The 26,637-nt window shown below is 42.5% G+C and overlaps 1 protein-coding gene across 1 annotated transcript in view; it reads right to left on the bottom strand.

Moving 5' to 3' along the window:
• CPNE4 (copine 4) overlaps nucleotides 1-26,637 on the bottom strand; it is a 132,579-nt gene that overhangs the window by 20,487 nt on the left and 85,455 nt on the right. Inside the window, exons 6-9 of the mRNA XM_049629216.1 lie at nucleotides 24,764-24,862; nucleotides 18,473-18,559; nucleotides 15,147-15,206; nucleotides 5,017-5,150 (exon numbers count right to left, since the gene is read on the bottom strand). Coding sequence (XP_049485173.1) covers nucleotides 5,017-5,150; nucleotides 15,147-15,206; nucleotides 18,473-18,559; nucleotides 24,764-24,862 — 380 coding nt within the window. The remainder of the gene's footprint in view (nucleotides 1-5,016; nucleotides 5,151-15,146; nucleotides 15,207-18,472; nucleotides 18,560-24,763; nucleotides 24,863-26,637) is intronic.

The raw sequence follows: 26,637 nt of genomic DNA, 5'->3' as shown, positions 1-26,637 counted from the left end.
TTATGTGATTTTTTTCATGTATAACTTAGAGTTGAAAGAAATGAGTAAAACTGCTAGTCAAACTCTTTCCATTACCATGTACTTATTTATAAGAACAGGTTTTCTTAGTATTTATATTGGTAAAAAAAATTGGAATAGGACTGAAAGTAGACTCTTCCGTTTTACTAATGGATAGCATTCATCTACAAATTGTAAACTAATTAGGGAAAACCCCTCACTATTTGTTTCATTAAAAGTTTTCATTTTTTATGGGCAATAATTAAATACTGAAATTTCCAATACATTTGTTCTTTTGGTCAATTATGCACTAATAATGATTGTAATAAAAACTCAAACAGAAGATTTTAAAAAATATTTTAAACCTTTTCAACACAGAACATTTTAGAAACTAGATATTTTAAAATTTATATTTGTATTTTTATTATAGAAATGTATGATACAGTGACCAATAAAAGAATTTTGAACCCAAATTTTAATGATACATTAGGATGAAATTCTATGGGGGAGGGGAGTGAAAATACAAGTTCATGAAAAAAATAAATAATTAAAATTCTCAACTCTAACTAAAGAGCTTGTTCATGCATTTTTAAAATGGATGATGGATCATATAGCTATGGCATTTACATTCTACTGGATGCATTCACAAGAGTTATGTAAGAGTTTTATTTTTAAATGTTCATATTTACAATACACTAGAATTTCCATTCTTTGCCATTATTTAAACTCATAATGGAAAACATTAGATGTCAATGTAAATGTAAAAATGTGTGAGGTTACACATTTTTATAAAATCATTTTTAGGGGTACATGCTCAAAACCAAAAATTAAAGTCATTGGTACAAAATGTCCTTCAGATCTGACACCATAATCCTTTTTCCTTTTGTGTTCAGTTTATTTTTAAACCTAATTAAGAGTGTCAAAGATAATAGCCTCTATCGTTTGCTGAGTATAACAGGCCGAACATGTGCTAGCTAGCCACTGTACATCTAACCCTTACAACTGCTCCTCAAGGAAAGTGAGAGAAAACTTCCACTTGAAATCAATGACACCAAGGCACATGGAACGCACACCTCAGAACAGAGGTAGCTGAGCTGGGGTCTGAACCCAGGGTCTATTTGTCGCTGGGACCCCATGCTCTTTCTACCACTCCTGTTGACTCTGCCCTTTGTAGGAGGCTGGTTGGGTCTAACGATTCAGAATAATAAAGATAAGTCCATCCGTGTTCTAATAACAACTGAATTTCCCAGAACTTACCATCCTCAGAAGGCCTTCCTTGACTACCTCTTCTCCCACAAAGGAGAAAGTCAATCCTTCTCTTTTTATGCAGTCCTCGTCTACAGTCAGCTGCCCTGACCAAGCTGGGCTGCGATTTATTTACAAGCCCTTTTCTCCCTGAGACTGTGAACCAGCTGGGGGGAAATTATGCTTTGTTAATTTATCTCTGTCCTTACAACACCATGTGAGGTACCTGGCAGCCAATAGGTGCTGCTTGGTCCTTAGCCATTCCATCTGACCCATTCTCTCCCAATTTAACGCTGGGTCTCAACTTGGGACGCCCACTAGAATTAAAAATCCCGATTCCCCAGGATGTACACCAGACTAATAAACCTCTGGAGCGGGGCCCAGGTATCAGCATATTTTAAGACTGCCCAAATGATTCCAATGTGCAGCCAAGGCTGAAAACCACTGACTGGTGTTGGTAGAGTAGAAAAGGTAGAACTGTGACATGAACCTGTCTTTGGATTCTAAACCCAGTACCTGTCAGATTGGGTATCAGTTCTAACTTTGCCTCCTAGCACACCATGGAGGAAGACTCCTGCCTCAGGTGCTGAAACCTCCACCTTATGCTGGGGTGGTCGCATCCATAAAATGGCAGTCTGTGCTTCCAAGCACTGTATTCAGTATCTATACTCTGTCGATAGCAGACAGACCAGCCTTTTATTGGAGGGCATTCCAGGTGGTCAGAGATCCATATCTCTGCTGGGCCCACAGAATGGATGTCACTTGGTCTTGAGCAGCCTGACCAGGATGTTCATAGGAGCTGGACAAGTGCTACAACCAACAGGGAATATATGAGCTTGTGTGTGTGTGTGTGTGTGTGTGTGTGTGTACACATACATGTGTGCATGCTTGGCGACTCAAAGGGGAGGGAATGGGCAGTGTTCTCTCTTTCAGAGGCATAGAGACAGAGTGAGCTGGCAGGACTGTCTTCTGGCCTTAGGACCAGAAATTTGTGGAGAAGCTTCCCCTTCAAGGCACCCTGAGAAGGGCTTTATGCATCTCCCAAGCTGTTCTACTTCATTGATCACCTCATAATGACCCCTTAGCAATGACTGTACAAGGCAGAAAGAAAACCCTTGGCTGTCAGAGGCTGGGAGCAATTTCTAAGGCTCATGGGGATTAAAAACCTCTCCGTCTCTGCAGGAGGGGGAACGACGCCTTCTGTCAGTTTTTATTCAAGTGTTTCTTTTGAACATCAACCTCAGTGACTTTGATGTGAGAATAAATTAATTCCAAAGCCCCAACTTGAAATTTCCTGACTCTGCCTGTCTATTGTCTATCCACCCACGCAAAGGAGAAACTGCAGAACCTTGTCAGTTTTCAAGTGAGCGGCTTGCATTACACATTCTTCCAGGGAGTCTCTCAAAAGAGCTCCTGGGCTTTTCAGTTCTTTTCTTCCTTAGGCATTTGCCCCTTTTAATGCTGAGCTGCCTTCTTTATATGTATACATATATGTATATATGTACATATATACGTATACATATACGTATACATGTATAGTTCCACCGAACTGCGGAAACCTGATTTTCCTGGTCAGATGGGCTGATAACTTCACTATTTTCCTTTTAAAATTTTAAAAAGAATCATTTACAGTAATTCTTTATGTAACCCCTAAGGTATAATACCTTACTTTTATGTTGAATCTGTATTTTTGAGTGAATACTAAATGCTCTCCAGGCTTTGCCTGGCTTTTATATTATAAGAGGATAATAGCTCTAAAAGATGTATGGGTCACTTGGATTGTATCTGCATCCTGCATGTGAAGTAACCAGGAAACAGGAAGTTCAGCAGTTTGTTCCAGATCATCCTGTAAATCTGCTGCAGGACCGTAGCCAACGCTCTGGGCATTGGCATCTTAGTTTCTGGTCAAACCACCAATTTTCTCTTTGGAATTCGTTATTATACTGCCTTCTCCCCTAGAGTCTGAGTCAATTTTATTATTAAGCAGCATGTATTTATAGTATTGTATCGAATGCTTTACCTACTTTATCTCTTTTATGAGCATTTCATGATTTAAAATTATTAAGAATCCTGAAGATACATCCTCTCCCTTCTTTCTTGCCTCTTATGTATATACTAAATCATGCACTAAATCATTCATGTGCATGTTAGGAAAAAATGACTGTTTCGGTATCTTGGGTATGTCTGGAGAAGTTTCTGGCAGTGGGGAGGCAATTTGTTAATTATTTCTCTCCTTGGTAGAACTCTCCATATGATATATACCCTCTCTAGGAATACTCCCTGTATTTGGGCCAAAAGAAATCAGAGCTGAAATTCAAGTTGTCTTCACAGTCGATACCTCGGTTAAGTATAAGAAGTATCACTTTAACAAAGTAATTTAAAATGCTATTGCCCTCTGTTCTAACTGTATAAGAGGGCAAGTGTCAGCAAAGGCCTGAGTGTTTAAGGCTGTGTGATTTTACTGGATCTGTTTATTCATTCCCCAACTGCCCTCACACCCAGTTGAGTTATTGAAAATAACCAAGCCGAATGCAGAGATTCACCAGCAGGAGGACACAGATTAGATTTTTCCTATCCCTCTCCTGTTGGTTTCTCTGCACATTCTGGTCACTAGATTGTCTCATCCCCTGTGGTGCCTGGGGCAAGGGGTTTTTAATATACCTACCACTGGTTATGACACTAGAAAGAACAGAAATCATGCTGTCCCATAAAATTTCTCTGAAACTAGAGGACAGAGTCACTTTATTTTCCTGATTTAAAGGCTCACTTGGTTGCTTCTTATTACTAACTAGCCTTGTTTTACAAACACACTAATGACTCAACTGAGATGTATCCATATTTATATTTATATTCGTTCTACCTCAAAGAACCTTCTTGAACATGTGAACAACTTCACCTCAACCTGGAAATACTGGAAAGGCAAAATAAATTCAGTTTAATGTAATTTATGTAAATCACAATTCTCTTGGTGGGAAAGGTCAATATTTACCATCAAGGAAAAATAACTGTAGTACCAATCTAATCTCAAAATCATGTTATCTATATACACACAAGCAAACACACACATACACACACACTTCTGTGGATGGGCACACACATGTGCACGTGGGCAGACACACACCCTCTACTAATGTTACCAATAGCTCTGAAGTCAGTGAAACAGAGTGATTAGGAGCTTAAACAGTAGGAGGAAATAGATCTCAGTTCAAATCCTGCCTCAGGCTGAGTGACAGTGCACAGCTTAACCTCCCTGCCCAGCTTTATTTCCTCTTCTGTTAAACAATACCTACAACATAAGGTATAATGTGAGGGTTAGATTCAAAAATGTCCAATAAACCAGTGCTTCTCAAACTCCAAAGTGCACACAAATCATCTGGGAATCTTGTTAACATGCAGATTCTGATTCAATAGGTCTGGAGTGGGGCTCGGGATTCTAAGTTCCCAGGTGGTGCTATGCTGCTTAGTCCACGGCCCAAACTTTGAGTAGCAAGACCCATTCTGAAACTTAACAAGATAGAAAGTAGTTTTGCAAGCCACATAAGAAAGCTGAGAAAGGATATTTTGGTTTTGGTGACCCAGGTGAGCATGGCATGAACTCAGCTTCTCTAGGTGTAGAGAGGATAAAATTTGGGGGTCAAGCTTCTATTCTGTGGCTTCCTGAGCCCAGTATGGGTAACTGCTGACTGCACGTCTGTTTTCCTGCCAAGGATCATCCAGGGACCATCAGAACCCACAGAGAGATGATAAGACCTGGGACGACTGGGGGTCTTGTACCTGTCATAGTCTTGGCAAATCTCGCCCACAGCCACCAAGGCTTTCAGGTACTCGTTGGGTTGGTAAGGGTGGATGTAGTGCAGGGAACAGCTGTTCCTGGGGTCCCCATTTGAGGCAGTGAAATCTATAGCTACCTGGAAGAGAAAATAGGAGAATGGGTAGGTTTAAAGTGAATGCATCTGGTAGGAATTGTGATCAGCCACACAAAAGACATGGCCAGGGATGGGAAAAGCAGCACATCACGTACCCTGCCAAGAAGGAAAGTGAGAGAAGTTATTAATCTGGTTGAGGCCATTTCTGTAGTCTTCCATTTTCCTCTCCTCCAATCCCAAAACAGAACTTGAGATTGACACGGGGGTCAGAAAGCCCAGCCACTGCTGATCCACGTTGCCAGGCAGCAAGAGGAAGGATGAATATCTGCCCCTCAGTTCATAATTCACTAAGAAAAGAGTCCTGTGCTCTTCAGGCAGGACAATTCTCTTTGTGAGGCAGAGGTAAAATCCCTTAAAACTACATTCTGTGTTAAAGATGTGGTCTATAGAAGAACGCCATTGTCATACTTTCGTGTGCAGCCAGTTGCAGAGAGACGTGTTGAAGTGGTTATAATGAATTTTCTGCAAGAAGCAGCTTTGAGTGAGGCATTCAGCGAGAAGTCCTGCCTATACCAGAGAAGAAGCTGAATGCTATGGCATAGTCGGTGGGAAGCAGAAAAGGGAATCCTCTGCCTTGTCACCAAGGAGATATTATCTTTGAACTTCTGAAATTTTTTCTGACCCCTGGCATCATTATCTAAATAAAAGTTGACCCACTTAACACTCTTAACATCAACAAACAACAAAAGGCTCAAGCCTGGAGAGTGCTAAACTGAGAAGAAACATTTCTTCTGGTTTCTAGCATCATTACCATTTAAATAAAAGTTAGCCCAGCAAACACCTCTCAAAAAAACCAAACAAACCAACAAACCAACCAACCAACCAACCAACCAACCAACCAACAAACAAAAAAACTTTAGCTTGGTGGGGAGTAGAGAGAAAGGATGGGGGAATTAAAACAAAAGGAGTTGTAGTAAAAGACAGAGATGTTCCTGTTGTGTCTTCCCTTTGTCTTCAGGGCTCAGCTGAATCCACTTACTAATGACAGGCTTTATTTTCTCTTATAATCTTGCAGGTGGGAAATGCTACATGCATATTATTTGACAACATTCCATTATGACAAATAATTGGAATATCCCATTGGGTTTATTTAGGGTGGATGTTATTTCTGGAAGGACAGAGAAAAGGTGCTTTGTGTTCTGTTTCTGCTTCTGAGAGATCAGCCTATAAGACTAAGGTTGATAGGGGAAAATGTCAGCCACACCTTATACTGTAATGCTGCAATCCAATCCACATGACTAGAAGAAGAAAAGCAATAGGCTACCAGGAGTTCACTTACACTCCCCCCCCTTTTTTTTCATGAAGTTATTTCTTATCATCACTGATTTTGTTTCTCCTTTTCTTCTTCACCTCTCCCAGGATTATGTTGAAAAGAAATTTAAGCAGGATGCAAATTCTATTTTTGGAATAACCAGATGTTTTCAACAAGGGAGTACCAGCTGATAAGATGCTAATACTAATAATGTTTCAAAAGGAAAGGTCACGTGGAGAAAAACTGCAAGGTGCTTTCCTACCCCTGAGATGCTCTTACTTTAGATAACAAAGGGGAGAGGACTAGCCCTTGTTAAAACCCTACTTTGTGTCAGACACTGCGTTATCTGCTTTCCAGGTATTATGTTATTTTATTTTCATCAAAGAACTCTGGAAGGCAGAGATTGTTATTCCTTTTCATTGATGAAGACCCTGAGGCCCACAGGTGATGAAATTTCCTGGTGATGGAACTGGGTTCAAACCCCAGTCTATACGGCTCCAAAGGCTTTTCCTCCATTATGCCACTATATACCCCAAAGGAAACACAAGGCTGTGGCTAACATGCCAAGTTGTCACATGGGTATGTTTATGACTATAAAGAATGGAGAGGATTTAGCCTGGAAGTAGGGACACTAGCTACAAGGCAGCTAGAGTAATTTAGGAGAGAATGGCCTTGAATGAACAGCTGTTTATAATCAAAACAGCTGTAAAATGTAGAAATAGGGCAATTAATGTGTGTGTGTGTGTGTGTGTGTGTGTGTGTGTGTGTGTGTGTGTTTATGATGTTCTTCATCAAGGATCACCACAATACTTTACCTATGCCTCTTGAGGCTGCAGTTGAAAATTGTCCTGTGTGTTGATTACGTGACTGAGAGTTAAGGGTATTTCATAATGAGAAAAACATGCTGGTGTCTTGATATAAAACCAGAGAGTAAAATCAGGTCATATAAACACCAGAGGGAGAAAACATCCATAAAGAAAAATGACAGCTCAAGAAACTCAAATGTCCCTCTTATCCTCCCCAGGCATGGGCAAGATCCTCCAAGTATGCAGGCACCAAGTGGCAGTGTGCAAGCCCAGATCTAACACCCGAATGGGTATGTTGTGTTATGGGAAGAAGCATGTATAATGTCTGGGTGAACATACACAGATTTTGGCAACAATACACTTTAAAATAAAGCCACACATCATAGGGTTGGGACCAAGGGAAGGTAAGACTGGTGACGAGGGTGTCAATTCAAGAAGGACTTCATTCCCAGCTGACCCTACATTTGCACAATCTTGAGAGTGATTGCCTCTTTTTAAATTTTGCATTGTAGGCCCTCTCTACTCTCCTGCTTCTTCATTCTGGCCCTATTTTGTCATTTCATTTCTATCAACTCTTCATCCCCAGGCTTGGAATAATTCTGTTATGCCTAACAAACTAGTGTGGGGCAGAGGTGATGGTGAGAAGGGGATTGTGACCAGAGATATTAAGGATAGAAAATGAACAGGATTTGGTGACCGACTGATGCCAGTTAGAGAAAGGGAGTAGCCACATTTCTTTGGAAATGGAAACGACATCTAGAGGAAAATGGAACCACCTAAAGATCACTGTTAGAAGGTTGGTGTTGGGCTGCCTGCTCTTGGTGGTGCTGTTTAGACATACAAACAAGCCTGATGGAAATTTTAATTTTTTTTTTCTGTAGGCAGACCTTTGCAGGAGGTGGGGGCAGGGCTCCACTTTTCCCATGGGGATGGCCCCAGTATCTGTGACAACCACAGAGGCCATTCTAGCTCTGGAGACTCTGATAGAGCTTTGGGAAAAGGTATGAACTTAAAAATTACCTGGTGAAAAAGGAAATAAATCAATGATCCTTACCACCCACCCCTTTCTATAGTTCCCATTCTTCATAACAAAAATATTTTATCATTGACGAGAAAGCAATGGACAGTCTTAAGTACACAGCAGCTGAAAGATTTGTTTCCCTGGCAAGTGATGGTTTCTAAAGTCGCCCTGATGAAGCTGGAGATAAAATATCTTCAGGAGGTGGCCTTCTACCAAGAATTCTCTGTGCTCTTTAAGTTAGCATTAGTGGAAGGAGAACAGAGTGAAAGGTTAGATTTATTTTAAAAAGCAACAGGGAGGCAGTGAAAGACGGGATTAAGTTGAGAAATAAAAGCAAGGAAATGACTGAAAAATGCCAGTTTGTGGAGGTGGCTGCTGACGCCTGCTTCCTGAATGCTGGTGAGCTTGCAGAGCGGCTACGTTTTCATTTTCTGATATGAAGCATTTACGAAAGCCTGTGGTTCTGGTATGTGCTCCAATCTTCCCAGCAGGCGGTCCAAGAATAGGCACCCGCCCGTTGCTCTCCCCTTCTGCCCAGGAGGCCTCGCTCATCATTAAGCAGAGCTGTGGAGCAGCTTTGCAAGACCTTGTAAAGTAGGAATGTGAAATTTTCCCTCCATTGCCACAAAGTCCCCAGTGCAGAGCTGCTTCCTGGAAAAGGCTGGAAGCCAGTGATGAGCATCTATCATTGGACATTTTTAGCTTCTACACAAAACAAGCCCACTCCTCAGATTCCCTTCTCTGCCTGTGACAAACAAGCCATTTGAAACCTCTTGGGTGTTTTCTAAGCGAAGCTGCTGGGAACCAACCTCTGGTTAGTTGCCTAATCTCTCTGCAATCAACGTGCAGTCAACCTCTGCCATATCGTCTGCTGGGGCAAGAGATTTGTTTTTTGCTTGTTTGTCTTATATTTGTATACAATTTGGATCTGTAACAATAAGCCTTGTAGGTGGAGATACCGTTCAGTCTGAACCATTTCTTAATTGACAGATTAAACTCTTGTGCTTTTCGACCTCCTCAAAGCGCCACTGTGGGCAAAGAAATAGGAACCTAGACCTGATAGAAAGGACTCCTGAGGTCACCCCATTCATTTCCTGCAGACTGCAAAGCATTCCCCTCTTCAACCAGGGCTCATTCTCTTTTCTCAGAGGTCTATACCAGAGTCCGCCAGTGTTTAGTCTGGGATATAAAGATGTAAAACTTAAACTGGGACACAGTGTGGACATGTGTTAGTGTTGGAAAGATTTCCTGAGAAAGAGGAATAGCTGGCCACCTTGTAATACGTGTTCTTTTTCTTTAGGCTGAAGGTTAATATGGGAGGAGCCACATTCAGCTTATTATAGCAATATTATATTGCCAAAATGTAGACTACAAAATCAGAGATAAAGGAAAGCAACATCATCCTTAATGTTAAAAAATTAGAAATAATAAAAATGGCCATCTGAAAATATGAAAAAATACATTTTTGAGGGTCACCTGGACCACTTGAGAATCTGATACAAGATTTATATCCAGTCTCCCAAAAATGCACATACCTAATTCTGCACACAATTTAGGGAGATCAAGGATGCTGCCGAGGACAATCCTCGTTCCTCAAGGATTCCACTGGCAAGCAAGTTATGTTTTGTTTTTCTTTTCCTTTCTAGATTTTATCTCTCTCTCTACATATATATAAATATATAAACATTTTACCTGGTTGTAACCATAGGGTGGCTCTGCTTTACATTCCTTTTTTTCACTTAATGTTATGGCATAAACATGTCCTTATGTTATCATCAATCATTATAATCATTTAAAATGACTTTATCATAGGGCACTTGTACCCCAATGTTTATAGCAGCACTTTCAACAATAGCCAAATTATGGAAAGAGCCTAAATGTCCATCAATTGATGAATGGATAAAGAAATTGTGGGTTATATACACAATGGAATACTACGTGGCAATGAGAAACAATGAAATATGGCCTTTTGTAGCAACGTGGATGGAACTGGAGAGTGTTATGCTAAGTGAAATAAGTCATACAGAGAAAGACAGATACCATATGTTTTCACTCCTATGAGGATCCTGAGAAACTTAACAGAAGACCAAGGCGGAGGGGAAGGAAAAAAAAAGTTAGAGAGGGAGGGAGCCAAACCATAAGAGACTCTTAAAAACTGAGAATAAACTGAGGGTTGATGGGGGATGGGAGGGAGGGAAAGTGGGCGATGGGCATTGAGGAGGGCACCTGTTGGGATGAGCACTGGGTGTTGTATGGAAACTAATTTGACAATAAATTTCATATTTAAGAAAAAATAAATAAAATGACTTTATCATAATCCACCTAAATGAGTGCTGTACTTTACATACAGCTTATCCCTGAAAATCTGTTTTACAAAGTGCATCTTTATGCATCTGGGAAAGCAATAACTTTCAAAGGAAATGGTGAACTCTTCTACCATTTTCTTTCCAAACACCTTATGGTGCCTGTCTCTTCTGTGCTGTCTATAATTTTGTGTTTTGTGTGTGAAATTCTAGTATCTAATTTTATTTTTGGCTGCTTTGCCATGTGCCAAACACAGTGAACTCCTCCTGCCGCTCCCACCCCTGCCCCCTAGTCTGTTCCATCTCCATTCACCTCCTCCAAGTCTGCCCTCTGACGGTTGCCCTCCAGGTCTTATGACCTGAGGATTTGCATGAGGAGATGGAATGTCCTCAAGGGCGCCCTTGACCTCCTGAAATTGCATGCAAAATCGGGTGTGTGCATTTTCCAGGGAGAGGATATGGATTGTGTATCAGATTCTCAAGTGGTGCCGCTGACCAAAAAAGAATCATTGACTAGGGCTCTTTTTGGCATTGTTAATCTCGTTCACTCCACTGAGGCTTCTCCTCTGCTTATGGTCAGATTCTAGCCTGAAACCTCCCCTATTTTGACACTCAAGTTGCTATCATCCTTTTCCCCTCTTGCCCCATCTTGCCAAACTTCTTTTTTTTTTTATATGAAATTTATTGTCAAAGTGGTTTCCATACAGCACCCAGTGCTCATCCCAACAGGTGCCCTCCTCAATGCCCATCGCCCACCTTCCCCTCCCTCCCACCCCCCATCAACCCTCAGTTTATCCTCAGTTTTTTAAGAGTCTCTTATGGTTTGGCTCCCTCCCTCTCTAACTTTTTCCCCCCTCCCCCATGGTCTTAAGTTTCTCAGGATCCACATCAGAGTGAAAACATATGGTTATAGCAGCGCTTTCAACAATAGCCAAGTTATGGAAAGAGCCTAAATGTCCATCATCTGATGAATGGATAAAGAAATTGTGGTTTATATACACAATGGAATACTACTTGGCAATGAGAAAGAATGAAATATGGCCTTTTGTTGCCAACCTTCTTGAATGAACAGTTCTTTTACCTTCTGTTTAGACCTTAACTTCTGGGTCTCCCTGTCTCATACTGCTGAAATTGCTCTTTCAAAAGGTGATATGTGTCTCTTCATCACATGATCCAGTTTTTTATTCTTCACCTTCTTGCATATGGGATTATTGCCCTTGATCTTTTAATATTTTCTTTCTGGTCATTTGGGTTACTGCCCCGTCCTGGACCTTTTCCTCTGGCATTTCTCCTCCTATGGGTTTCCCTTCTTCTCCTTGCTGCCTGACGGAGATCTTCTATAATTCCCTGAGACGCCTTTTCTCTTTTCTTCTCTCTGGCCATCTCATCCAGACCCATATGTGTGCAGCTTCTACTTCTTTCCTGAAACCTAGGACCATATTTATAAGTGCCATCTCGACACTGAGAGGCCTGAAAGTACCTCCATCATGTCCAAAATAAAATCCATCATCTCGTCGGCGGCTCCTCTTGATTTCCATATTGCCGTGAATAGGATCACCATGCTTTGTCAGTCAGGCACAAAAGATCTGAGTCCTCTGGACTCATCATTCTCCCTTGCCTTCTGTCTCTTCATTGGATCAATCATAGGCCAAGGCTTATGGGACTCTCTTTCCACAGTGCCTCTCTTAACTGCTGTCCTGCTAATTTAGCCTCTTCTTACTTGTCCTCAGGATGGTTAATCTCTTCTTGCTTCATCTCTTTATTTATTTATTTTTGACAGAGAGAGAAAGAGAGAGAGAGACAGAGAGAGAGAGAGAGCATGCACAAGTGGGGGAAGAGCAGAGAGACAGAGAGAGGGAGACAGAATCCGAAACAGGTTCCAGGCTCCGAGCTGTAAGTACAGAGCTGGACTGGGGCCAAACACACAAACTGCGAGATCATGACCTCAGCCAAAGTGGAAGTCAGCCGCTTAACTGACTGAGCCACCTAGGCACCCCTCTGCTTGCGTCTCTTTCATAATTTCCTCACCACCTTCAATGCCTTCCACCAAACACTCCCAGATTTGGTTCCCTAAAGCATGTGCCCAGCTTCTTCAATGTCCTGCTCAAGATTCTTCTGAACATTCCCTTATCCACCATATTACTTCAAAATTAAAAGCCCTTCAAATTCTTTTTTAAAAAACTTTATTCATTTATTTTGAGAGCGAGAGTGCAAGCGAGGTAGAGGGGCAGTGAGAGAGGGAGAGAGAGGATCCCAAGCAGGTTCTGCGTTGTCAATGTAGAGCCTGACACAGGACTCGATCCCACAAACCGTGAGATCATGACCTGAGCTAAAATCAAGAGTCGGCCACTCAACCAACTGAGCCACCCAGGAGCCCTTGCCCTTCAAATTCTTAATCCAAACCACTTCTCCAATACTCCCCTAAATATACCCTGTTTATGCATATTAACCCAAATAAGGTTTTGGTATTTATCATTAGGCTATATGGACGTGTAAACATTTAAGTTCATAGGATGCTTTTTGAAGCCAAAACTAGTATCATACTTATTCATCGGGTTTCTTGTTTTTCCTCATCCTTCCCTCTCCTTTAAGGTTAGGGTTTGATCCATTGTAATTCAATAAAAGTACCTAATACACATCAGCCTGGCACCTGAAGGGGAAGATGCTCTACTTTTGACATTCTTAAGGTAGAGTCAAAAGCACCAGGCATCTGTGGAAAGTGCAAAAGCTTTCTCTCAGCCCCTGTTTATAAAGTGTACTGGTCAGGGTCTTAACGGGAAACAAATGGCCCACTCAGAAGGGATGATCCAGGAGAGCTTAATAAAAGGACAATTCAAAGAGTTTCAGGAAGACTGAAATGCTAAGGGAGGGAGAAGGAACTGGAGCTGAGGAGTAGTGGTATGTACATTAAGGTGGTACCTCCTCAGCTGGGGAGGATCAGCAGGGGTGAGAAAGGAGGGGAGGGCCAGCCTGGGTCAGACAAGCCACGTGGACCCAGGTTGTGGAGCTAGGGACCCTGTGGGGATAAACTTCTGGTGTTCATGGGGGCTGGTTCTTTGCAGCACAACTCCAAGGGCAGAGCAAGCCCCTGAAGGTTGAATAGAGTTGTTCGAGTGCATGGAATCTATAGACTCCAAACCAAATCAATAGTGCTCTCCCTTGAAAACCTATAAATAGTTTCCTGAATTGCTCCTTTGCCTAAGACTGTGGGACACTATTTCCAGGAGCTCTCCTATATGACATTGCTGGCTCCTCTACCTCTATGTGTATACATCAGTGCGACAGTGAACCCATAGGACAGCTGGAGTTACATGTGTGTGCTCACGATGAACATGTTTGCTACTTTCTGTACGTGCCAGTATGCATGCAGGAGGGCTGGGTGGGTGTGCCTTAGACTCTAAAGAAATGACCAAATTCTATAATTAACCCATACCTATTCAGGAGTAAGTGAACCATGCCCCAAGTTTAGAGAAGATATAGGCAGACCCTTCTGAGATTAGAGGATAGGCTTCTAGCTAAGGAGAGGTCAGTCTATAAAACTACCACTTTTCTCAACCCCTTGCAGCTCCTTTTAGTCCTATGAGTACTGCCGTCCCCGTCCCAGAAATACACTGGTCCTGTCTACTCTCTTGGGCTTAAACCTGGACAAAAAATTTAAACCCATCTGCCTTGCTTTTCTCACATGACTGATCCAGTCAAGGGAGCTAAACAGGGCTGACCTTCACGAGTACACATCTGCAAGACGGGGAGCAGAAGCTGTTCAGATTGTTGTTCTCTTGTTTGCCATGTTGCTTTCCCATAGGTTTTAGCAGATCTATCCTTGCCATCTGGGATCCTCTTTCTGGAGGTCACATCTGTCCAAACCTGGGAGGGTTTTGAATATTAGGCCACTGAAAGTAAGTTATTCAAGGGCAGATGGATTCATAAGCTTGGCCTACCAGGCACCTTAAAGAGACCCAGCCTACCCACTCAAATCATTGGAGTGTATAAATCCTATGGGTTCACAGATTATATTTAGGAAATGATCCCTGATCTACCCACTGAGTCTAGACACTCTGTTTCTCAACTTTGAAAGCCTAATTCTCCAATCTTTTGGAATTCACCTTTTCATTGCCTGATGAACCATTTGGATGGCTTACTCGTGGCACCGACCCTTGGGCATGGCGTTGGTGCTGGTCTTTGGGCTGCATCTGCCTTGGGTCAGTGGGATTTACCAGAGTGGCTTACTTCCTTCCAATTCCTACTCACCAGGTAATGGGATCTGGCAATATGCCCACTGCCCCATGCCTCATGCAGTTACTGAAAGAATGGGAAGCATGAGGAGGGTTCCCAAACCACCTGAGGTTGAGTGGCATGACTTTTCTGATATGACTTCCTGACAGCCATAGTCACTGGAGAAAACAGAAGTATGAACTCACTTTTAAAAAATTATATCGAAAGAAAAGAAAAAAAAATTATATCATACAATATTTCAGCAATGAGACCTAAAAAAACTGACCAAAGGTTTTAATAAATTTTTGTCTCCACATTCCCACAACCCTCCACCATGCCCCACACCTTGCTCCATGAATATGAACAAATGTGGAAACAACTTACTGTAAACTGGATTTGGCAGCCGCCCATGATGTAGTCCAAGAAAGAATGCATCTTGTGGATCTGCATTGGAGGAGGAGAGGAAATCGTTTTAGTAACAGCATGATCTATTTCCTTATGGAGTGGAAGCTTAGTCTTTGGCATTAGACTGCTAACCTAAAAGAAAGAGCAGAAAGACATCTGTGGGGAAGAGATAGGTCAGTTGATTTTGATTTGATTTCGTTTTTTTAAAAATATATATTTTTTAAAAATCTGCATTTATTTGAGAGAGAGCGCGAGAGAGAGACAGAGTGAGAGCAGGGGAGGAACAGAGAAAGAGGGAGACACAGAATCTGAAGCAGGCTCCAGGCTCCGAGTTGTCAGCACAGAGCCCGATGTGGGGCTCGAACCCACAAACTGTGAGATCATGACCTGAGCTGAAGTCGGACGCTTAACCGACTGAGCCACCCAGGCACCCCGATTTTATTTTTTTTAAGTTTATTTATTTTCGAGGGAGACAGAGACAGCATAACTGGGGGTGAGACAGATAGAGAGGGAGAGAGAGAATCCCAAGCAGACTCTGCATCAGCCTACCGTGGGGCTCAAACCCAGGAAACCATGAGATCATGACCTGAGCTGAAACCAAGAGTCAGATGCTTAATTGCTCCAATTTTGATTTTATAGGAGAGAAAGAAAGCAATGCCTAATTCAGATGGCCCTGTGAGGGCTGCAGCTATTCATGCCCTGCTCCCCTCTTTTGGGTCATGCATGCCTCCAGGGAGAGCTAACACTATATTTTCAAGGGACACCACTGTTTCGGAATTAATAAAGTCTCACACTAGGCTTCACTCTTGCTCCCCAGTCTAAGTTCCAGTCCTGGTAACATTCTTAATACCACAAGTAATCTAGGTTGCCTGCTTCAGGATTGCAGTTACCTGAGAAGGCCTTTACTGGCCGTTTCCCATTCATTAGATTCCTGCCATGCCATGATCAGCAATGACTAACTCTAAGTCAGGGACTTAACATCCATAATTTTATTTAGTTCTTAGGACAGCCCTGTAAAGGTGGAGCTATTATTTCTACTGTGCCATTTTTGTGGAGGAGGAAGTTGAGGCTAAGATCACCTACCTAGTAGAAGGTGGAGGTGGGACTCAAATGGTGGCAAATGGACTGCATAGTCCATCCTTTGGACCTCTGTGCTGGAAGTCAGCATAGTCTCTGTTTTTTGCCCAACCATGATTATCAGTGTTCTCATGTGCCATACCAATTTTTGGTCTTCATTTCTGCTTCCTTATGATTCTGCTTCTTGACCGTTGGTGATATTCATCCATTTATTTATTTAACAATAAATTTTTAAATTTTATTTAACAAAGTCCCCACTATGCACTAGATGCTAGGGATATAGTGATGAGAAAAACAGACACGATACCCACAGTCATGAAGTTTGTCATCTGGCCACTTTAACCTGGACAGTGAGTAACTGTGATTTTTGACCCTCAATTTTCAGATTTCATCTGATGCTCAGGGCAGCTTCTCAGAGACTGACCCACAAGATCTCGTGTTGGTGTCTCTAGGTACCACCTCTAGGTGGCACACATCTCTTGGCAGACTATTTTCAGGGCTGGTGTTCACTTGGCCCCCTGAATAGTGCCTGCTCCTGGCTCCCTTTGGCAATGCTTTGCTTGATGGTTGGGACACCCTACTATTGTCTATGTACCCAGGAAATAAGAACTTGGGAACGAGTTGAATAATATTGGCCCCTAAGCACTAAACTGTAAGATCAATTCATGGAGAATCAAAACAGACTTATCACAGGCATCTTAAGGAGACAGACAACCACCGAAGTGGTTCATCCACATCTTTTCTCCTGCTTCCCTGGGCACAGGGATGTTTTGAATGTGCCTGGGATTTGATTTGTATAGATAGGGGAGATGACCAGAGACAACTGCCTTTCAAAGAAGAGTTTATTACCCAGAGTTCCCCAAAGGGTAGGAGGCATGTCATGCCACTCAGGGGCCACATGGGAAAGCACTAGGGTCAGTCAGAAGGCAGAAAGATTGAGAGGAAAGTGTGGGTGGAAGTCTTTATTGTGTTTTATTGTGGGAAGGAATGAGTGGGGTATGGTAAGGAGTTAAACTGGTTTAGGATTGGAGAGTTTGGATACTTTTGGTGACTCTGGGCTATAGGGGTGGTCTCTAATTATGTAAAGCCTGGACCCAGGGAGATATAGGGACAGAGGAATAGTGTGTGTGTGTGTGTGTGTGTGTGTGTGTGTGTGTGTGTGTAAGCTTGATAAAGGAGGTGGTTGGGGGTATGGGCTCTGGATTGGTTGCTCTGCATATCAAAGGCAGGCTCACAAGCAAGTTGTTGGCTATCTATAGGAATTAGCTAACCCTGGGAGAAGTTCCTACCCAGCCCACAAGGCCCAGAGATGTTAATGCATCAAAAAAGTATAGAAAATAAAAGACATGATTAATACGATGATCCTAGATGGCCAATCTTAATACACTGATTGGTTCAAAGGGTGGGTATATCAGTCTTTCCTCTACTATTGCTCTTGCTATGAGAGGATGTGCTCCCACAGCTCCTGGCAGCCAGGGAGAAGCCAATCTGGGAAAAGGAAGCTGACATACACAGAGAGAAACTAGATGGCATTCAAGTTGTATATGGTGGAGTTAGACATGCATAGATTAAAATCTCAGCTCTTAAACTTACCATGTGTGTGACTAGTTACATGATCTCAGTTGACAGCAGAAATCTCAGCATTATGATACAAGTTAAACAGAATTCATCATAGTTACTCTCACATAGTAAGTACTCAACCAATGCCAGAATTATTTTCAGATGTGATTTAAGAGATTTGATTACTAGCATGTGGGATTTTCTGTGAAGTTAGAGCCCTTCTGGGAGGAATTTCTAGGCCTTCTAATCTTTCTCCATTGCTTTGTTTTCACAATACCCTTTCGGCATGGGTGAGGCACCACATATAAAGCACTGAACACTGTGACAGGTGCATAGCAGGAGCTCTGGAAATGTTGTCTTCCCCTTTTGGGGGATCTCCCTCTGGTGCTGTCAGGACAGAGAAGAGCCTGACATGTGACCAGGACTCCCCATATTTGAGGGTATGACTGTCTTTGCAGAAGGGATGGTGGCAGTGGGCCACCACAGCTCCAAGACCACCCACACTTATGTTTTTCACTCCACATCCATTATAACATGGGCTTTATGTTTTTTATTACAAAAAACACTACACCTCCTTGACAGTTTGTCCCTCTGGCCACACAGTCTGAGCTCTTCCTCCCAGACAGCCCTAGCTTCATACTCCTGAAAGAGAAGGGCTATGTACGTACCTTGCACTGATTCAAAATCACAATGCCTGAGTTCTTATAGTTCTTCTTCTTGGCTTTGTACTTGGGGTTGATGCACTCCCACTGCACCTGCAACAAGAGGGGCCACAGCAAGAGAGCCTGCTTAGGAAGAAGTGGAGTCATTCCATGAAGCCAAGCCCCCAGGTGCTACGGCACATGGATCTGAGGGCTGACAAATGGTTTCTGCGGGATAACCCTTGCATTCTGAGGGAGGGTGGTTAAGGAGGCGTGGCTGAGTGAGACTCTGATATAAGGCTGCCTGGTTCCAGTCCTGGTCCCTCCACTTCCAGCTGTGCGACCCTTGGCAAGTTACTTGGCTCCTCTATGCCTTGGATATCTCCTCTGTAAAATGGAGCTGGTAATTGTATCTATCTCACAGGATTATTGTGATGATTTAATAATTAATCCACATAACACATTTAAAAAAGTGCCTGGTACTTATAAATGCTTCCTATTAATAGGATCAAATCAAGCACCAGAGGGAAGGAAACATCTGTAGACACACCGTTGAGTAACGCTGTTGAGTCTTAGTGCGTGGGAATTAGCTTAAAAGGTCAGAAAACTGAGAGACAGTGAGTGCTGACTATAGGAAATTAGTGGGGATAATGATGAGTTTGCACAGAACTTCCCTGAGAACTAAAATAATGGAGTGATACATATCACACCAGGGACACAACAGATCTCCAAAGGGGCTTCTCTGAGGGATAGTATCAGAGCTGCAGGAGTGGCTGGAAACTGAGGAGGTAGCTGGGAGCTAAGGGGGGCCTTAGGAGAACAGATATCAACCTTTCAAGCCTACAGGAGACTTCATGTGACAAAATCAACTTCAAGCCAAACATCCAAGAGCCACTGAAAACTCTTGCCCACCATTCTGTGGGAGCTGGATCCTTGGATTTCCACTCAGGAGACCAATTTTCACTCTCTGACAATTAGCGGTATCTGAAAGTAAAGCAATTTCTTTCTTTTTAAAAAAAAATTTAAAGTTTATTTATTTATTTTGAGAGAGAAAAAGAGAGAGAATCCCAAGCAAGCTCTGCATTGTGACACAGAGGCCAATGCAGTGCTCGATCTCACGAACCGTGATATCACGACCTGAGCCAAAATTAAGAGTCCGACGTTAAAGTGATTGAGCCACCCAGGCACCCCCTGAAAATAAAGCAGTTTCTCAGGCAGATGTGAGTGGGGTAGACTGAAGCAGCATTGGCTCCCAGTGGCCCATTCCTCTCAGTGTCTGTGTATTCGTGCAGTTCCCTCCCACAATGACGGTGAGGTTAGTCATGGGACTTGTTTTGGCCAATGGGACATTAGCAAAAGTGGTATGAGCAGAGGATTAAAAAGTGTCTGGGCATTGGGGCCTGCCATCCTCTTGCTGCTGGAAGGTTTTTACCACCATGTAAAAAAGTTTAGGCTGCTCTCCTGGAGAATAAAAGAGTACATGAGAAACGTCTCGGCCATCCCAGCTGCGGAGGCACAGATGCATGAGTGAGTTCAGCTGACATCATGTAGAATGGTGAGGAGCTGCCCCAGGTGAACTCAGCCTAAATTGCCAACAATTGTGAGTAAATAATGATCATTGTTTTCTGCCGGGAAGTTTTGGGCTAATTTGTTTCTCAGCAACAGATAACTGAGAACAGTAGTTTCTCAACACTGGGGAAGTTCCAGTAGGGACTGGGCAACCATGTAAGAGTTAGGAAGAAAGGAATCTTGTACTGGCTAAGGGCTCTCTAAAACTCCTTCCATAAAAGGAAGGAAATAAAAAGAGAAAGGAAGGAAGGGAGGGAGGGTGAGAGGAAGAGAGGGTGAGAGGAAGAGAGGAAGAGAGAAGAGTCAAACTGAATCTGAAATCAGGACATCTCCAACCGTTTTGTTTCAAAGGCCTAATCTTTCCACCATCATGATGGTTGTCTTTCTTCCCTCTCTTCGGTTCTCTTCTAATCTGCTCTCCATGTGGCAAGCTCTTGATAAGCAAGAATTCTAGCTTGTCTCAAAGCAGATTTAGTGTTTTCAGACAAAGCACCCCAAGCCCCTCCCAAACCCATCAAAACTGAAATTGCCTTTCCCCCAAATCTTCCTCTAATGTCACAGTATGAACAAGTAGTGTGGGGATTTACCGTAACAGTTAGAAAGTGAGGCTGTGATGGTTCCTTTGTCGTTTTCAATCATTCCCATTAACCTCAATTTCTTCAACAAAGCAGGACATAACAAATGAAACTTTGAATGAGTTAGATTTCGAATTATATTAAGAATTATAATGATAGGGGTGCCTGGGTGGCTCAGTTGGTTAAGGGTCTGACTTTGGCTCAGGTCATGATCTTGCAGTATGTGGGTTTGAGCCCCACATCGGACTCCCTGCTGACAGCTCAGAGCCTGGATCCTGTTTCAGATTCTGTATCTCCCTCTCTATCTGCCTCTCCCCTGTTCTCTCTCTCTCTCTTTTACTCTCAAATAAACATTAAAAAATTTTAAAAAAAGAATTGTAATGATAATCCATGGAAAGTACACTCATTTCTCAGGCTAAGGCAGACCAGTAGTGGAGGATGGGTTGGTGCAGCCAGACAATGGCTCCAAGGAAGCTGAGTCGGAGCCCGCAGGCACTTGGGGTTTTCATGCCTGTTGGGTGGGAAGGGGATGCTGATGAACCAGGTGTAAGTAGTTTGCATCTGTCTTGGGATAAAGTTTTCAAGTAACTATGGGGTATGTGCCTTACATCTACAATCCCACTTAACTCTCCCTACAACCCACTTTTGTAGACTAAAGATGAGGCTCAGATCATACGGGTGGCAACTGGTAGAGCTGGGATTGGTACCTGTCAGTCCCACTCCAAAGCCTGGCCTATTAATGCAGGCTTCCACGGGGAGGATCTTGGAGGGACTCTCCTATTTGTTCTTCTTGCAAGTCTCCCTTTTGGCCACCTCAGACTAAGGCTGTTCATGAAGGCCACCCAAGAATTCATCCAAGTTAATCAAGAATTTACCCTGCACCTGCAGAACCATGACTCATAGGAAGGAGCTTAAAAGAGGATGATGTCTCCTCTTTTTGTCTCTGTTTTTACTTACTGAGGTTCCTCAGGGTTCAACCCTCCTCTATGTGTCTCCCTATCCTCCATTCTCTTAACATCAACCACTTCTGTTTACTGACGGCTCCAAAATACATCTCCAGGTAGGCCTCTCCCCTGAGTGCCAGTTTCTCGAACCCCATTCTTGAACTTTCCACATAACTGGACCTCCCTGAAACAAGACTTCCTTACTCAGGAAATGGCACCCACATTTACCCATCTATCCCCCTCATATCCAAACCCTCAACATGTCTTAGCCCCTGTCTCCAAAATCCATCTTAAATCACTCTACTTCTCTCCATCTCCATTACCACTTTGTTAGCCTAAGTCATTATTACCTCTTGTCTTGCCTTCTGACAGATCTGCTTCACTGTCTTCTTTCTACAATGGATTATGTACACAGTAGCCAGAATAATCTTTTAAAAAAGTTAAAATCCGTCATGTCATTCTCTAGCTTGGACTCCTTTGCACCACTGTCCAGTAGAACTTTCTGCAATGATGGAAATATTCTATATTTGCACCAACCAACATTGAAGCCACTAGCCATAGGAAGTGATGGGGTACTTGGAGTGTGGCTAATGTAACTCAGGAATTGAAATTGAAACTCAAATTTTTAATTAATTAAAAGTGAGGCTAAAATACATGTAGCTCATGGCTCCTGTCCTGGAGAGCACAAAGCTGTCTCTTTTTCAGTTAGAGGAAAATTGAAACTCTTTTCTTCGAGATATTAGAATGTGCTTTTCCTGGCCCTTGCTTCTGTCTTTGACCACATCCCGTGCATGCTCTCTGCTCCAGATACACTAGTCTCTTTCCACATCTTTAATCACACCAAGCTCTTTCCTCATTCAGGACTAATGTAAGATTCCCTTGGCCTTTATGTTTTTCTCTTGCTTGTTACATGGTTGGCTTTTTTCATCTTTAAGGGACCTCAGCTTAAATGCTGCCATTTCAGATTATCTTTCCAATACCATACCTTTATACTGAATTGGTTCAGTTTTTTACAGCATTTGTCACAAGCTGTAATAACATTTTTATTTTTTGTTTGATTCATGTCTATATTGTACTCTGATGCACAGTCATGACACACCTAGAGCTTGGCGCTTAGTAGGTGTTCCTTATAAATATTAGTAGAATTAGTAAATAAGAGAACATTTCCCATAGTGTAAATGCACCCAAATGGGGCTGAGTGATGGGACCAAATAAAATCTTTCTGGTGATACAGAAAAGTGCCATATCATATGATCCATTTCCTCAGTGGGACTTGAGGATTCATTTCTGTTTGTTTGAAAGCATCAGACTTTGGTGTTTTTCTTTTTTTTTTTTTTTTTTGGATTTTTTTTTCAATGATAATATATGCTATAATTTTACTTTTAACACCCTCTTAGGAGCCTAAAGACGACATGTTTCTCACATTTATTGATTTGGCTATTTCTACTTGTAGAGGAGAATAAGGTACAACTTTATTAAAATTTTTAGAACTCTAGTAGGTGGTATTGATAACTCATTGATTTATTAGCACAGTGGGGCCTGGTTCAACAGAGCAACAACTTCTCTGGCTATCTTCCTTGTTATCCTGGGTGTGACGCACTTATAATTTAGTGTGATTTTGACTATGGCCCTGAAACTCTGCGTGCCTGCTCGTGGGGAAGATCTCTGCGTGTTTCACAAGTTGCTTGCAATACTGGATATTTAATAGAGCATATACACCAGGTTTTGTGGGAGTTATGAAAAAAGTTCCCCTTGATTTTCTAGACCAAATGTAAGTACTCAACAAACGGTCCGATTTAGATTAAGCTTCCATTCTCAAGCATGTTAGTTTATTCCCATCCAGTCTAGGTATATCTTGACCTTATATCTGAAAGAAGAGACTGGAAAATGAGTTGTGACATTTCTGTAATCAGCACCTCTGACCAGGCCGGGTATAGGATCTTATCTCTAGGGAAAAGACCTTTCTCAAAGCCACTGAATGGTCAGCTGTCACTCTTTTCTGCTCCATGGGGACAGTGGGTCCCAGAGTAAGAATGTCAGGTATTTTGGTTTGAGTGCCCCAGAGGCAAGGATTTAAGTGTAAATGGTTCACTTGGGAGGTAATACCAGAAAGTACCAATCGAGGAGTAGGGAATTGAGATGCGGAGGCTGCCAAAAAGGTGTGCGGGTCAGTTACCACTGTGGCCACCAGGGCCTATTCCTGCTGGGGAACCCTGGGAAGCTGCATAGAACACACACTCCGAGTTCTGCCACCTGTGGGGCAAGACAGCTGGGTATTTATACTCCCTTTTCCCCCATGAATTATTTGTTGAGGGCCACTCCCTAGAAGGAGCTACACCTCCCCTCATACCTCAGCCTCCTGTGGGCCTGGGATGAATGGGCCACAGTCACCAGACAAAGCCCTCAGGCAAAGAGATACAGGTTTTGTAGCTGGAAATTGGGCAGGTGAACACTGAACAGGTGAGAACAGCAGTTCCATGGTTAGGGTCCAGATGACAGCAACTGACTGATCAATTTATTGATATGTGAATGCATGTGTGTCTGAGAGAAATGCAGAGGAAGTTTAGCTTTGTGTCTGGTGCAACGAAATCCCTATGTGCCTCTATGGTATATGGCAGTGTTTGGGTATGTGTCTTGGTATCCAGTGTGTGAGAGTGAAATGGAGAAGCCAAATGAAAATCTAGTGTCCATAATGAAAATTTGGAAGAATCTAATAACTTTTCCAAAGCACTAATGTGCACTGAATGCCACCAAGTCATGGAAAGAATAGTACTACTAGAAGCAGATATTTTGGAAGTACTAGCTGCATGCCAGGCACTCTGCTAAGTGAATACCATGGATTATCTCGTTTAATCTTCACAAAATTCTATTAGGTAGGTACAATTACCACCCTCATTTTTTAAGTGAGACAACTGAGGCACAGAGAAAACTGAGTCACTTGTCGCAGGCTATACAGCTAAGGGAAATGAGAAACATTCTCATCTGACCCCTCGGTTTTATTGACGGAGAAACTGTACCACACAGAGGCAGTGTCTTGTCCAAGGTCACACTGGTTGCTTTGGGTGGGGCTAGTACTAGACTCTAGGTACTCAAATACCCCCATGCTCCCTACTTGTCACATTTAATCAAGTATTGAGGTCTCCCCTCCTGCTGTTCCATGTATAGAGGGTGCTAAGGATGCATCATGAGAGAAGTGTGTGGGGAAATAGCATGCGTGGTTTACCACCTACCTGTTTCCCTTCCATTGCTCCTCTCATCTCTTTGAATGTCGAGGTGAATTCTCCAATGAAGTCATGTTTGCCATTGGAGTCCCAGTCCCATACTATGCACTGCAAGAGAAAGGAAGTATCTTTTAAAAAAAAATTAAGAATGCATCCACAGTAGCTGAAGGCAGTGTGAACTTTATGAGGAAGAACTGATGAGAGATGCCAAAAGCCCAGCACTCTTAGATTGTGGCATTTGGGATGTAGTATCCCTTTGGTTTCTATAGTCTTTTTTTTTAATTTTTTAATTTTTAATTCCAGTGTGTAGTTAACATACAGTGTTATATTAGTTTCAGGTGTACAATATAGTGATTTCAACAATGCTATACATCATTCAGTGCTCATCATAAGTGTGCTCTTAATCCCCTTCACCTATTTCACCCATCCCCCCACCCAGCTCCCCAGCAATGATCAGTTTGTTCTCTATCATTAAGAGTCTCTTTCTTGCTTTGTCTCTCTCGTTTCCCCCTCTGTTCATTTGTTTTGTTTCTTAAATTCCACATATGGGTGAAATCATATGCATTTTTCTTTCCTGCCTTTTTTCACTTAGCATTATGCTCTGTAGATCCATCTATGCTGTTGCAAATGGCAAGATTTCACTCCCAGTGGTTTCTAGAGTCTTTACTTAGTCTTGCCACCACAATCTCAAAGCAGCCCTGTGATTCATCAGTGACTAATAATTTGCCCATTTTTTAGATAAGACTAACAGGACCAAAAGGATATGAGTGACTCACTGAAGGACTATCTAGTGAATGGAAATCTGGGATGGGAAGGCAGATGTCCTAACTCCAATTCCAGTGTTCTCCCCCATAGCAGAGAGCCTCCGTGGTCTAGAGCTGGAAACTGATGCCTGACTCCATGTCTGTAGCTTCTACGATGGCAGTTTAGGTTTAATGATTTGAATGGGACAATACTAATCACATTTTCTTTTTCTATTTTTTTTCTGAAGGCAAAAGCATGATGCTAATAATGCTGCATAAGAAGGCAAACAAGTGAAATCTTTTAACTGTACCCATATGAAAAATGGGTAGAAAACAGTGACAGGTAAGTCACACTGGTAAATGTCAGGCATCCATCACAATGAGACACTCACTTCTACAAGAAGGCTCTTTCAAGCAATATTGAGGTTAAATTCTGGGCCCCCAAGCAACACTCTGTAGAGTGACTCAGATTAAATCAATAGCCCTCCCTCTGTTTGGTTACACATACATAGGTAAAGAAGGAATTCTCCATTTTTTCCAGGGTGCAGGTTGTGGAATAAGGTCTCAGTCTCAAGCGCTGTAGATGTCACTTCCATATATTAAGCTAGTGATTTGCACCAAGGAAGTCCCAGACCTCGAATAAGATGAAGGCAGCAAAAGGGATCTTTTACTCCAAAGTTTCCCCTGGAATATTGGGGTTCTAAGAGGCAACCTGTTCCTTCCTCAGGATGCAGACCTCTCTGGCCAGTCCTGCCTGAAAAACCTGACTTAACTCCTTTCTCTGATCTGTGGGATGCCTCAGACCTAAAATGAATTGTGTCCAAAAAGAAACATAATCCCCCCGCCCATTGATTCCTGCTCATTTATTTTCTGTCATGGTGAATTGTGCCAACACTCAACCAGTTGCTACAAAGAGAAAACTGAGTGTCATTCCTGATACCTCGCCTAGTCCTGGCTCCCACACCAACTCCTGTACATTCCGTCCCCTATGGCTGGACTCCAGTACTGGCTGGTCTCCTTGCCCTCTCTCTTATGCTCCCCACCCCCAATGCTAATCCACCAATCAGGCTAATTTCCTGCTTAAAATAAAAAAAATGCATATAAGCTAACAGGTCTTCTAAGGACTTTCATGATCTGACT

Source organism: Panthera uncia, chromosome C2, assembly GCF_023721935.1.
Source record: "Panthera uncia isolate 11264 chromosome C2, Puncia_PCG_1.0, whole genome shotgun sequence".
NCBI lineage: Eukaryota > Metazoa > Chordata > Mammalia > Carnivora > Felidae > Panthera > Panthera uncia.
The sequence above is the reverse complement of the archived record's forward strand: the minus strand, read 5'-3'. Positions and strand labels throughout refer to the sequence as shown.